The 12,603-nt window shown below is 49.1% G+C and overlaps 1 protein-coding gene across 17 annotated transcripts in view; it reads right to left on the minus strand.

Moving 5' to 3' along the window:
- Positions 1-12,603, minus strand: part of PCSK6 (proprotein convertase subtilisin/kexin type 6) — a 107,732-nt gene that overhangs the window by 13,260 nt on the left and 81,869 nt on the right. For 15 of the 17 annotated variants that reach the window (XM_053271788.1, XM_053271783.1, XM_053271781.1 and 12 more), the window contains 5 exons: positions 10,438-10,574; positions 5,320-5,499; positions 4,210-4,312; positions 3,395-3,591; positions 2,216-2,303 (listed from right to left, as the gene is read on the minus strand). In XM_053271788.1, the coding sequence (XP_053127763.1) occupies positions 2,216-2,303; positions 3,395-3,591; positions 4,210-4,312; positions 5,320-5,499; positions 10,438-10,574 (705 nt within the window). Of the gene's footprint in view, positions 1-2,215; positions 2,304-3,394; positions 3,592-4,209; positions 4,335-5,319; positions 5,500-10,437; positions 10,575-12,603 lie in introns of those variants that run through there. The other 2 variants (XR_008311372.1, XR_008311371.1) reach the window with 2 other exon arrangements.

A 12,603-nucleotide genomic window follows, 5' to 3' on the forward strand; every position in this document is an offset into this window, starting at 1 on the left:
TTGTCCAGCCCTGCAAAACAGGGCTCTTAGCTTCTGAACACTAACACACCTCTTCATGCTTTTTCCAGTGTTACCGAAGACGTTGCTGGGAGCCCAGATATGTTGCTGGGAGTGTGACGGAAGCCTAGTGTAGGAAAAGGTATCTTGAACACAGAACATTCTCGAGACCACCTAGTCTGGCAGGTTGTGAAATTTCACCCAGATCACCAATGTTGCAGGGACACTTTACAGAGTATAAGAGGTCCCTGCCCCCACATGATTACAGTCTCCAAACTGACAACAGAGGAAGGGGATGAAGTGGAGACAGGAGTACACAGGAAGAATAGGCAATTCTTTCAATTACACATATTTAGGTTTTGTTTCAGCAGGGTGTGAGGAGTACAGAGATATGTAAATATTTCATGGAAAGGTGGTTTTTGAAGAGGAAGGGATTTGGAGGAGAGTGGGTCTTGTGATAGCAAGCATGAATTGTCCCCTTTGCTATGTAGGATTTACCCTGGTTTTTATCTGAATGGGAGCCTGCATGTATGAGCACTATATTCCTCTGAGGGGATGGGGCTGCTCTGGGGAAAGCATCTGCATATTTGCATGCTGAAGGTTCCCAGTTCCCTCCCTGGCAGCATCTCCAAGATAGGGATGAGAGTCCTGCCTGCAACTTTGGAGAAGCTGCTGCCAGTCTGTGTAGACAATACTGAGCTAGATGGACCAAGGGTCTGACTCGGTATACGGCAGCTTCCTGTGTTCTTATGAGAGTAACGTAACTTCTAGCTCAGCAGCCAAGGATAAACTGAGAAACACAACAGGATGGCTATCAGTTGGGGATGCTCTAGGTCTGGATTTCCTGCGTCTAGCAGGGTTGAACTAGATGTCCTCTATGGAATCCTCCTATGATCCTGCCTGATTTGGCCCATGACCTTGTTTTGACACCTGCAATTGGCCCTCAGAGAAGCCTAACACTTCCTCAGTCCATGAGCACTTTCTAGGAAACTGTGACAGACAACTGAGTCACTTTGTAAACAATTCCTGTTTCCCCCCAGAAGCTTCACCTCCACTTTCTTTTTTTAGATTAAGCAGAGAGAGAAAAGTTGCTGGCAAAAACTTTTCAAGGTGACAAGAATGATTTGGCTGGAAAAGGTGCCCGAATTTAAAAGGTCCCCCAGCTTAAAAGGTTTCCAAACAATAAAAGGAAACTTTGTACGGCTGGCACCTGACAGCAGAAGCCATTTTTGCCATTCCCGGGAAGTAGATAATCTTTCAGAAGCATGCAATTTTCTACTATGGCTAAAGTGCCGTTATTGAAAGAGTCACTTCAGCCCAATTACTGCCATATGAATGAATCACGCAAGGGAGTCCTGGGCTCATCCGCGGAGTAGCTACAGCCACGGAGGCGCTCGCGATGGCCTTGGGGCTCCTGCTGAACAAATTGCTCAGATAAAGCTACTGGTGTTTGACATTTTTAGTTCCACTCCTTCCTTGGGGGAAACGGTTATCAATGGCACCCATCTTCCTAAATCCGTCCGGAGCGCTATGCATCATCGCCCTGATGGAAGGAGAAGGCAGGCTAAACAGTTGCAGCTTTTATTGCTGGGGGGGGGGGGCAATTAAAAGGTCTTTGTCAGCAGCTAGTTGTGCTAGAGAATCCACTGAGGAGGGGGTGTGGAGCGGGGGGGGGGGCACACCTCCATGCCCAGCTGCTCAATAAGCCTGCCACCAGAGCCCCGTGGGGTTTGAGGTCAGCGGCATGGTCAAACAGGGTAGTGGTCAGGCTTCAGAGCAGAGTGGAGAGCTGGTCTTGTGGCAGCAAGCATGACTTGTCCCCTTTGCTAAGCAAGGTTCACCTTGGTTTGCATTTGGATGGGAGACAACATTTGAGCACTGTAAGATAGTGCACATTCTCGGGCATCTCCAGGAAGGGCTGAGAAAGACTCCTGCCTGAAACCTTGGAGAGCCTGACAATGGTTTGACTGGGTAGAAGGCAGCTTCTTATGTTTCTAAATAGGCAGGCAGGCAAAGGCATAGGGTGGTGTGAAGTGAATCTATTCTTATAGGCCAGAAGCTCAGATTGGGAAGCCCAGTCCAGGAGAGCATAGAGATGGAAACATTTTGAACCTCTTCCCATATTCAACAATTTAAAGACTTCCAATACTGCAGCCATTCTGTTAAAAAGTGAATACGTTTCTGAAAATCTAGCATGATTCCGCCATCAGTATGTTACCTGAATCCATCTTTGCATAGAGTACATCTGTCCATTTCTCCAAGGCATTTCTTACAATTTTGGTGACATTTCTGACATCGTCTGTGTCCTTTTTGGGGGGCGGGGGTGAGTGCGGGATGGGGGAGAGAGAAGAAGTGAGAGTGAACAAAAATCAGAAAGATACAAGAACAATTGCAGCTGGGAAATAAAATCGCATCTAAATCACAAATTGTTGCTGTCCACGTACAGGTTGCAATCAGCAAAAAACTGAGTTGCAGGAGTATTCTCACGGCTTTTGACAGGAAGCTACTTTTTATGCCCCTGACAGAGAGTCATTTAATGATTACATTCCTGCTTTAAATAAGTAGTTTTGTAGACCTCATCATTTGGAGGAAGGTCTAAGAAGTACTGCAGCAGCATGGACCTAATTGTTGAGAAACCAGATCAAATCCAACCATTTCAAGGTTATTCTAAAAGCCTCACAATAGGGCTTATCTCATGACCTTAGGAAGGGTCAGAGGAGTGCCTGGCCAGGATCGGAGAGCCGTGTGTGCTCTCGATCGGCGGTCTTGTGGTTGCAAAGATGCAAACACACAACTGCTGATGGGGAGCACATGCAGCTCTCCAACTCAATTTAGGACCATGGACACAGCTGCGGTGGCACAGCGGGGGAGCAGCTTGCCTAGAACGCAAGAGGCTGTTAGTTCAAAACCCCGCCGGTGTCCTTGCCAGCCTGTGCCTAGTCAATACGTTTGTAGTCACCAATATTGAGCAGCAGTGATATAGGGAGGTGCTGAAAGGCATCATCTCATACTGCGCGGGAGGAGGCACCGGTAAACCCCTCCTGTATTCTGCTAAGAAAATCACATGGAATGGGATCGCTGGCACAATCTTCCCTTTCCTTTCCACAGGCCTACTAAGTGGCTCAGCAGTATTGCTTAGAAGTTATACTCAAGGGCTGCTTAATTTCAGTAGGACTAATTTAGACTGGATGTTAGCCAGTCTCCCTTCCGGTGGTCTCTTCTGTTCTTTCATCTTTCTAAGCCCCCTTTATCCTTCCTGCAGCCTCTCAAAAAGGCGTCTCCACGGAGGCTCTGGCAATACGAAAAATCTAATGTGGATTAATGGGCAGATGATTGATCGACTAAGAGTCCTCCAACTGGCCAACAGCCATCGCTGAGAAGCATTTCCCATCCTTACCTTCATCAGAGTAAAACCCAGCCGGACACAGCGTCACACATGTATTGGTTTCTTGGTGATGATAAAAGCCACGCTTGCAGGCAACGCAGAGGTTCTGGCTCTTCCCAAGGCAGGCTTCGCAGCCTCTGTAGCATCGGCGGCACTTTCGCTGTGCACTGTCCCCAAAGTAGCCAGGGGGGCAGGAATTCACACAGACCCTGGGGAGAGGGAGGAAGAGCCCACAGTGTTTGTATTCACAGTGTTCAGAAGACCAGCTATGGAAAGAGGCAAGCCCTGGGTGAGGGGGCATTCACACAAGGGGCTCTGCTTGGACAGTGTCCAGCTGAATCTAACATTTCCCAGGGACCTCCTAGGATCTGGATTCAATGAGCTCATTCACACAAGCAGCCCTACCCACCTGGGCTTGCACAACCCTACCTGGGTAAGGCTGCTGCTCATGTGGAGCACTGGGATCGGTCCCAATCCCAGCGCTCTTCACTGGGGTAGCCCAGGTTTTCCCACCCCCACCCCCTTCTAAGTGCAAGTGCACCTTTCTATCCTAGAGTTGCCATGTCCCCCCAAATTCCAGGTTTCACCCAGATTTTAAGCTTCTCACTCAGCTTGCTTTAGCCCACCCGGATTCTCCCGGATTTCAGCTTTCACTAAAAAACAAAACAAAAACTTAAGGTCTAGCCCTTGTCGAGGTTGGAGAGTGTACTTGGGACCGTCTGCGTGCAAGCAGATGCTCTACCACTGAGCTACGGCCTCATCCCCTAAGGGAAATATCTCACAGAACCCCTGCCATAAGCCACAGGGCCACACAGCAGTTACATTACCTGCCAGTTTTAATGCTTCCAAGACTGTAATGGAAACAGTTCAGGCACTGGTCGGCATTGGGGCCATCACATCCTTGGTCACCACATTCCGTATGGCATGGACCTTAGAGAGACAGACAGTTCTGCTGAAAGAAGAGATATAAGACTCTTCCTAGTTCAACCTACAAAGTGCATCCAGAGTTTCCATTCCATCGTGGCTCTAAATACTTCTCTCTCACCAGAAGAATGCTGAGCAAAAGCATCAGTGACCCAACCCCTAAATTTTGCAAGCCTGCCCATGGCCCCGTCTGGTTTCTCAAAGGGTTTCTCAGCAGACATGAGGACCAGAAACTTGCTTACAACAAAAGTGCAGATTCTCATGATGGATCCAAATTAGGACTGTGAGTAGCAAACTAGCAGGGCATGCAAAAATAATACAGAGCGCTGATTCGGGGAGGGCTTTCAGAGCTAAGATAGATCTGTACACAGCTGCACAGTTTAATTGCTGGTTTCTCCAACATTTATGAGGCCACCTGGAAAACAACAACAAAACCTAAACCAAACACCACAATAAATTACTGTGTGAATAATTTAATAGTGCTGGGGGCCAGAGTTTGGAAGCCAGATCTGCAACTGTTTTGAACTGGAAGCTCAACCTCTGCCGAAGAACTCCTTTGCCGACTCCTGAATTCTAGGGATTGTCGGCTCACAGGAAGAGGTTGTATAAACTAGCAGTCCTGTGAGGTTCAAACAGAGCCTTACATTTACTTTTCAGTCATAATATTAGTCCCTGGGCTATCTGCCAAGCCAATGGTGGCTTCTGTTTCTTGCTCGTCTCTATTACAGGTTATCATTAGGAGACCTAAATTGCAGCTACAAGCCTGTAAGGCCTCGACATGGTACCCTGTCAATTTCATTGTCCCAGAAAAGTGGCATTAGGCACCAAAGGTGCCTCTGACCTTGTAACTGACAAATGATTAAATATGGGAAATGTGCAGAGTTCCCCAACTAGAGAAGTCGACATCTCTTGCCCTGTTCCTCCTTGTGTGAGCTGCCCTCTTACATGCAGACAGATAGTTTTGCCAGGGAACGTTTGGGGGAAAAGAGAAAACGGTGCATTGGATCTTTTACCTGTGTATTCCTCCTCTTCCTCCTGCATATCCAGATGGGTTTGAAAAAAAGCCGTCTTGGAAGGCTCCATGTCAGACGATGGCATCTCCAGCATCCTTGACCTGGAGTGATGAGAGCTGACGTTGGAGTGTGGAGACTCGGCTGTTCCGTATAAAATGAGACTCCATTCCTTCAGCTTCCCTGTAAGAGATTTAGCATTTGGACATCTCATCTTGGCCAACCCATTGAATTATCCTTAGGAAGTCATCTGTGTGAGCTGCTGGCCAAGCCTTTGGCTCTGTGGGAGAACTCCCACCATGTTGCACAGAAGGGGTTCTCCAACTGGGGTCCCCAGATGTTGTTGGACTACAACTCCCATCATGCATCACACAGTCACATTGGGGCTATGTGATGGGACCTGTAGTCCAATAATATCTGGGGACCCAAGCTTGAGAAACCCTGCTATACAGAACTGACAAAGTTCCATCTATCAGGGGTGCTCACGTGGGAGCTGCAATCCAATCAGCGATGCTTGCACCCTGACTGGCGTGTGCCTGCAGCAGTGGCCCGGTCAGGAGCAGGAACAGGGACCGTCAGCTTCTCAGGACCTCTGGTGAGAACGGCACGAGTACCTGCGAGACTTCGAGACGGGATCTCATGCCGATTCCGAGTCTCACGAGACTTGCCAGGCATGTGAGGATCTATGATGTATGGGCAGGCCAGTGAGGAGGGGCCAGTAGCTGATGAGAGTATATTGACCAGACCCTGTGAGTTGGCAGGCTGAGGGTCTGAGAAGGGGGCATAGATGCCGAAACCTGCCCTTGCTGGCAAAGCAACTCTGAGGGCATCCCCCTTCTATGGGAGACGAGCTCCTAAGCCACAAGCTGAAGGGGAGGACTTAGGGTGGGGTATACATATCCACAGTAGATGACCCCTCCCCAACATGGCCTCCAACCACTCTTTCCCATAACCATGCACCTCTGTTGCCAGCACAGCACAGCAGTTGAGAGACTGAGCTACAAATCAGGAAGAACCTAGTTCGAATCCCGCTTCTGCCAGGAGCTCACTAAATGGCCTGAGACCAACTATTCCTTTGCCGTCTCAGCCCACCCATTCTCTCGCAATATGGAGATGATAATCCCAAACTACCTGACGTACTTAATTAAAAAACATTTATTAGCTGCTCGCCAGCTGAAACTCTCAAAGCAGCTTACAGGGAACAAAACCAATGAAGAAACAAAGCAGCAATGAAATGCCAGCATAACAATTAAACTGAACCATCTAACAGAGCTGGACATATACAAAGGTTTTCTGCTGGCACCCAAAGGAAAACAGGTGGCATCCGGCGAAGAGCCCTGGAGAGGGCATTCCAGAGGTGGCACACCCCAGCTAAGGCAGCCAGGTCTCCGGTCACCACACACCCAATGAAGGACTCTGCACAGAACCTGGGAGCACCATCCTGAGCAGGTTCATGTGGGAAGAGGTGATTTTGGGGTATCCTGGCCCCAAGCCCTCTGGAGTACTCAGAATTTTGCTCAGAAATTGCCTGGGGGCCCATGAAGCCAAAGGCTTGCGTGTGAAGATGCGTCAAAACGGATGAGATGCTCCACACGCCCAGTCTCTGCTAATAAACATGTGGCTGTATTTTGCCTGAATTGTTGATTCCAAGCCACCTTCAGAGGCAGCCTCACTTCAAACCTCTGGGGGGAATTTAAGTCAGGGCAGAAGGTTTGATGACCTCAGGGTGTACCAAGGCACTGACTGCAGGGCCTGAGGCAAGGTGCTAAATGCTGCCTTGCCCCATGTCCCCGACGGGGACGGCCCTCTTTCAGAACTGACCCTTGCAAGCTTTCAAAGTGGCACAGGGGGCAGGGAGGAGGGAAGGTTGCCAGAGCAGTATATACATCTTCGTAGTAGCAGTAGCTTCCTCTTCTACCCTCATGTTTCTGGCAAGATTTTCAAGGTGTATGAGGAGAGCCATTTCTTGCAAAGTTTGCAAGGATCAGATCAGTCCCAAAGAGCTATGTCAATGGTGGCGGTGGAAGGCATTCTGCCGCCCTGCTAGTGCCCCAATATTCTGCCGCCTGAGGCAACTTCCTCCCTTTGCCTCATAGAAGGGCTGCCCACGGATGGTCTCTTCCCCACTGCACTGCAGCCCTGCTCCAATAAACCACCTTCCATGGCTGCTTTCAAAGAATTTTTTTTAAAGGGGGGTTTAGCGGGGGAGACTCCAACTATAGAATTCCCAGGCCAAAAGCCCCCGATTTGCCTCTAATTAATTTAGAAGCTAGAGGGTTTCCCCAGCCCAAATCTCCCATTGATTCCACTGCCACGGCTCCTCTCCTAATTCCTTACCAAGCTCAGCATCAGGACTTGCAGTTCCCCAAATCTTCTGGGCCTTTTGGCAAAGCAATGTCATAACGGGGTATAGCTGTAAAGGTCTCTAGGACGTTTCCATGTAAGGGCAATCATGCCTCTTTGCTCCCCCGCCCAAGTTTGAGGCCCAGATTTACACCGAGGACACTCTCATAACCCCAGCCTTTCCCCTGGCTGGAAAGGCGCAGAGTTCAGGCCTGTGTCTGCGAGGGAGTATTTAAAGTTATCTGGAGGCCTTTAAATGCCATTCATATCAAAAGGTATTGAAAAGCTGTTTCGACTCCTGCCCAAACGGCGGCCAGGAGGTAGCCTTTCTGAGAACACTGTCCCCTCTTGTATTAGCGAAGGGGGAAAACGTTTCGGAACAGCATTCATGGCTCTCTGACAAGGAGGGAGCGAGACGAGGGGCCAGAAATCTAGGAGGGGGGAGAAGAGAAGACTCCGGAGGAAGCCTGACGCTGCCTCTGAAGCACGAACACACCACCTCTTGTTAATGTCATATCTCCAGAGGAGTTTTGCTATGGGAAAAGGAAAAAAGAAGAACCAGATATACACCATGTGTAGGGGAGGAGAGCTGGTCCTGTGCTAGCGAGCATGAATTGTCCCCTTTGCTAAGCAGGGTCCAGCCTGGTTCACATTTGGATGGGAGACTACATGTGAGCACTGTAAGATATTTCCCTTAGGGAATGGGCCCTAGCTCAGTGAAAGAGCATCTGCAGACTTGCACGCAGAAGGACCCAGGTTCAATCCCTGGCAGCATCTTCAGGTAGGGCTTTGAGAGTCTCCCGCCTTAATCTTTGGAAAGCTGCTGCCAGTGTAGATGAGGGCTGCACAATTTTTACCCTCCTGCAGATTTTGGACTACAACTCCCATTATCCCTGATCATTGGCCACTGTGGCTGGGGATGATGGGAGTTGTAGTCCAAAATCATGTGGACGGTCGAGGTTGTGCAGACAAGATTGAGCTAGATGGATCAACAATCTGATTCACTATGAGGCAGCTTCCTATATAACTTATGGGGATGGGGCCACAGCTCAATGGTAGAGCATCTGCTTTGCATGCAAAAGGTTCTAGGTTCAGTTCCTGGCATCTCAAGTAGATCTCAGAAAGAAACCTTATCAGAAACTCTGGAGAGCTGCTGTCAGTCAGAGTAGAAAACACTGAGCTAGATGGTCCTTAAGGGTCTGACTCAGTAGCTTCCTATGTTCTTCTGTACCATTTGTTGCAATGTCCACAACAGCCCTGTTCAGAACCATGTGACAAAAGCATTTTTTAAAAATCCAGAAGTTTGTCCACTGCCGTTGTCTACTGGAGCAGGCATTCTCAAACGTGGGCAGCAAGATGTTGTTGGACTACAGCTCCCATCATTCCCAGCCACAGTGGTCCACCGCCCTAGTGAAAGGTTTTTGTTTGTTTTTTAATTTTACCTGTTGACTTAAAAATCTGCTTTGGGGAGTGGGGCTACATGCCTCAGCCCCTGACAAAGTGTCACTTAAATTACAAGAAGCACAAATCCACATTTGGCAATAGCAATCCCAACACTGCAGTGTTGTTAATACCTAGTATGTTCATTCCTTGGCCCCAATCCACCTTTAGGCTGGCCATAACAACTGACTGTTGCAGATGGAGAGCCCCATTTGCATATCTAGACTAAAAAGCATTCAGCCAGTTCCAAGAGGCACACTTCATCTGGAGAGTGTCCTTGCAGATCAGGAGGACCACAGTGTGGGGGGCAAGAATTTGCCAGATCCTGATACAGCCTGGTCCTCCAACTACACAGCTTCTAACTACCTCGTGGGGGAAAACCTTCCATTGGTGCCAATGGGAGACTCTTTATTCCAGGGTAATTAGCAGAAGTGGGGAGGCCTAATCTGGATCAAAACTGTGATGGGGCAGAGAGTTAACCTGTCCCCAAAACATACACACATTTTGGAGGGGTCTCCCAATCCAAGTGCTATTTAGTTGTTGTTGTTTTTTTAAAAAGCATGTCAGTGCTAAGGATATGCGCAGTTCACACAATCTATCGGCGTTAGGGTAGGAGAAGCCCCCTACCCTAATTCGGAAGCCTGTTTGCTGATCATGTGTCAGTTAAAAACAAGGTGCGAGGCAGGGAGCTTGATCGTGAGCTAAGTCCCAGCTGAGCAGGACAAGCCCTCCCCACCCAGATTCTATCCCCAGCTTCAGAACGCGATAGAAAGAAAGACTGTCCTATTCAGCTGGGGCTAAGCTCACATTCGAGCTCCCCACCTCCAACCTTATTTTTAGCTGACACACAACCAGCAAATAGAAGCGCACCTGGCTCAGAATTAAAGAGGATTCTCCTACCCTCATGGTGACCACATGAACTGCCCGGCTATGTTGTACAAGTGTACAGATGTATGTATGCTTGCGCATCTTTTTGTGAGAATGAGGGTACCTGCATTAAAGTGAACCTGAGTACAGGCCTCTCAAATGTATGGTACAGACAGGAAGTGTACTGCTGTATGGAATAACTGGACTTGTGTATAACTGTACACTTGTTGTATGAGTGACATATTTAATGTCTGAATAGGGTTATGGTGGCCTTCAAATCTTGTCAAGATTTTGCAGGCCTTCTTGCATCATCCTGGACTGTTGGAAATGTTCTCCTGCCTCCATCTGGCAACCACATGGAATGTAGCCACTGTGACGAGCGAAACTATTTCTTTCTAGGAGTTAGCATTTTCTCCTCTTCCCAGCAGCCCCAATCAGCGCTATAGAACAGGACGGTCCACGGGCACTTACCTTGCATTTCTGGGTTTCGTACGTGATACGGTTTATCCTGGATCTCCAGGGTCCACTCTCCCACAGCACTTTCTCCCCAGCAGTGGACAGTCATGAATTCCCAGGGCCTAAAACCTTCGTTGGAATCATCATGGGGCCTGTTAATAGGAGAGGAACACAAAGAAGTCACAGAGCTCCTCCCTTTCACACAATCACCCTCCCTGCCTCTTATCTTTATCTTGGGGTTCACACAACTGCCGATCAGGAGCACACCCAGCAATCCTACCTGCTGCTCCTCCGACTCTGTTTCAGGTCATGAAAACAGCCCTATCGAATTAAAACGCAAGTCATAGACCGGACTCTGCTGTATGTTGATTTCTACAAGCCAGATAAACACCAAATACTGGATTGCATTCTGGGTCAGCAGTCACATACTAGGGACCTTGCACAAGATCATTTGGGGGTGGTTTGCGGGGGATAATGAGCTCCTACCCTGTTTCCCACAGATAAGCAGACCCTCTGTTTGGGTCTGCAATCTCAGTACCCAGACAATCATGGCAGCTGCGGTCTCTATTGCGGCAACCTGGAGCTGGCAGGGGGAGGTCATCCGAAGATCGATAAAACTTTCCCTTCATGCTTTGCACTGCCAGAAGACTGGTGGCCCTCACTGCATGATCACCCACCCCGTGATTGACCACAAAGGGGCAGGAGGTGGGGCCAGCCCTACTGAAGCCATTGCGATGCAAAGGACCATAAGGTGTGCTGTGCAGAGTGGCACATTCATTGATGTGGGCCCCTGTAGCCACAGCACTCTGTTACAAATGTGGTCCCTCACTCTTGGGGACTCCTTGAAATGGCAAATGCATCCACATGATCAACACACCAAGGTAAGACGGCTCATATTTTTTGTCCTACCTCAGAAAAGAACAAGGCACAGGGCATGGGCTACCCACATTTGAGTGAGCTGGGTTGGAGGGATTTGCATGGGTTCTCACAAGCCTGCAGACTTGGACTGCGTGCCTCCTACCTTCATTTTTGAGAACAGCGTGCATAGCCCTACTATCAGATATCAACTGCTACACAAAGTCTTGGGAAAGCAAATGCTGCACCAAATAGCAAGTGCTTGCCGAATATTCGCACATCCAGGAAACAAAAAAAATTCATCTGCAACATTTGTGGAAGAAAGACAGGGGTGGAGAATTTCCATTTCAACACACACACACACACACACACACACACACACACACACACACACACTCCTAACCCCAACCACATTCAACAGTTTCTTGCCGAGAGGCAGTCCAGAATGCTTAGCCGTGCTTCGCTTGAACTCTGCTGCCAGACACTAACTTGTGTCAATGGGGCAACGGCTGCCTTTTAGGACTGGCAGGCCCTGACTGCAACACGAGCGCCGTTGACACGGTTTAAAAAAAAAAAAAAGAACCCAAAAGGGCAATAAAGCCCTGCTCGCGTTCACAGTAAGAGAAGTTACAGCTAGAAGCGAGAGAGGCAATTCCCTACAGTGCGTTTTTTTGCCCTGGATCCCTGGTTTCCGTATCCCTGAACAGGGACACAAGAAAAGAGAGGGAAGGAAACCGCGTGGCTGGGAGGCCCTGTCGTGAACTGGCAATTATGCAACACACACACACATCACTGCAGGAGACCCATCACAGGACTCAAATGCACTACGCCCATTTGTCCAGTGTTGGTGGGTTTCAACAGCTAACTACAGCCATGCTTCGTAGTGAGAGGGCATTGTTTAACCAGCTTTTACTTATGTGGACTTCACATGGAGCGGGTGAGAGCCCACAGGGATCGAGAAAGAAGGCCCCTGGGTGTTTCATCCTTGTCCCCTAGGAGCAGGGAGCCCTCTCCTTGCTTTCCTTCTCTGCTTCCTGCTTCTGCCTTGACCGGAGTCCTTTACTGTATAACCTGGGACCAGTGGCAGCTCCCATCCACTCTAAATGGGGCTCCCATTGCTAATTGTCCATTGGGCCAGTGTAAAGCTTTGACTGCTGCCGAATACTCTGTGCAGTCCCCTTAGCACCATGTGCAGGTCACTGTTCCCACAGTGCAGTGCTGCACTTTGCCCAGTGCTGAGGGGCTCCTTTAAGGGAAAGGGGGCCCTCTTGAGCCCCCGTAATCTCTTGCAAGGTGTGCACGGAGGGCCGGGAAGTGTGGCCCTTC

This window comes from Hemicordylus capensis, chromosome 10 (assembly GCF_027244095.1).
Source record: "Hemicordylus capensis ecotype Gifberg chromosome 10, rHemCap1.1.pri, whole genome shotgun sequence".
Classification (NCBI taxonomy): domain Eukaryota; kingdom Metazoa; phylum Chordata; class Lepidosauria; order Squamata; family Cordylidae; genus Hemicordylus; species Hemicordylus capensis.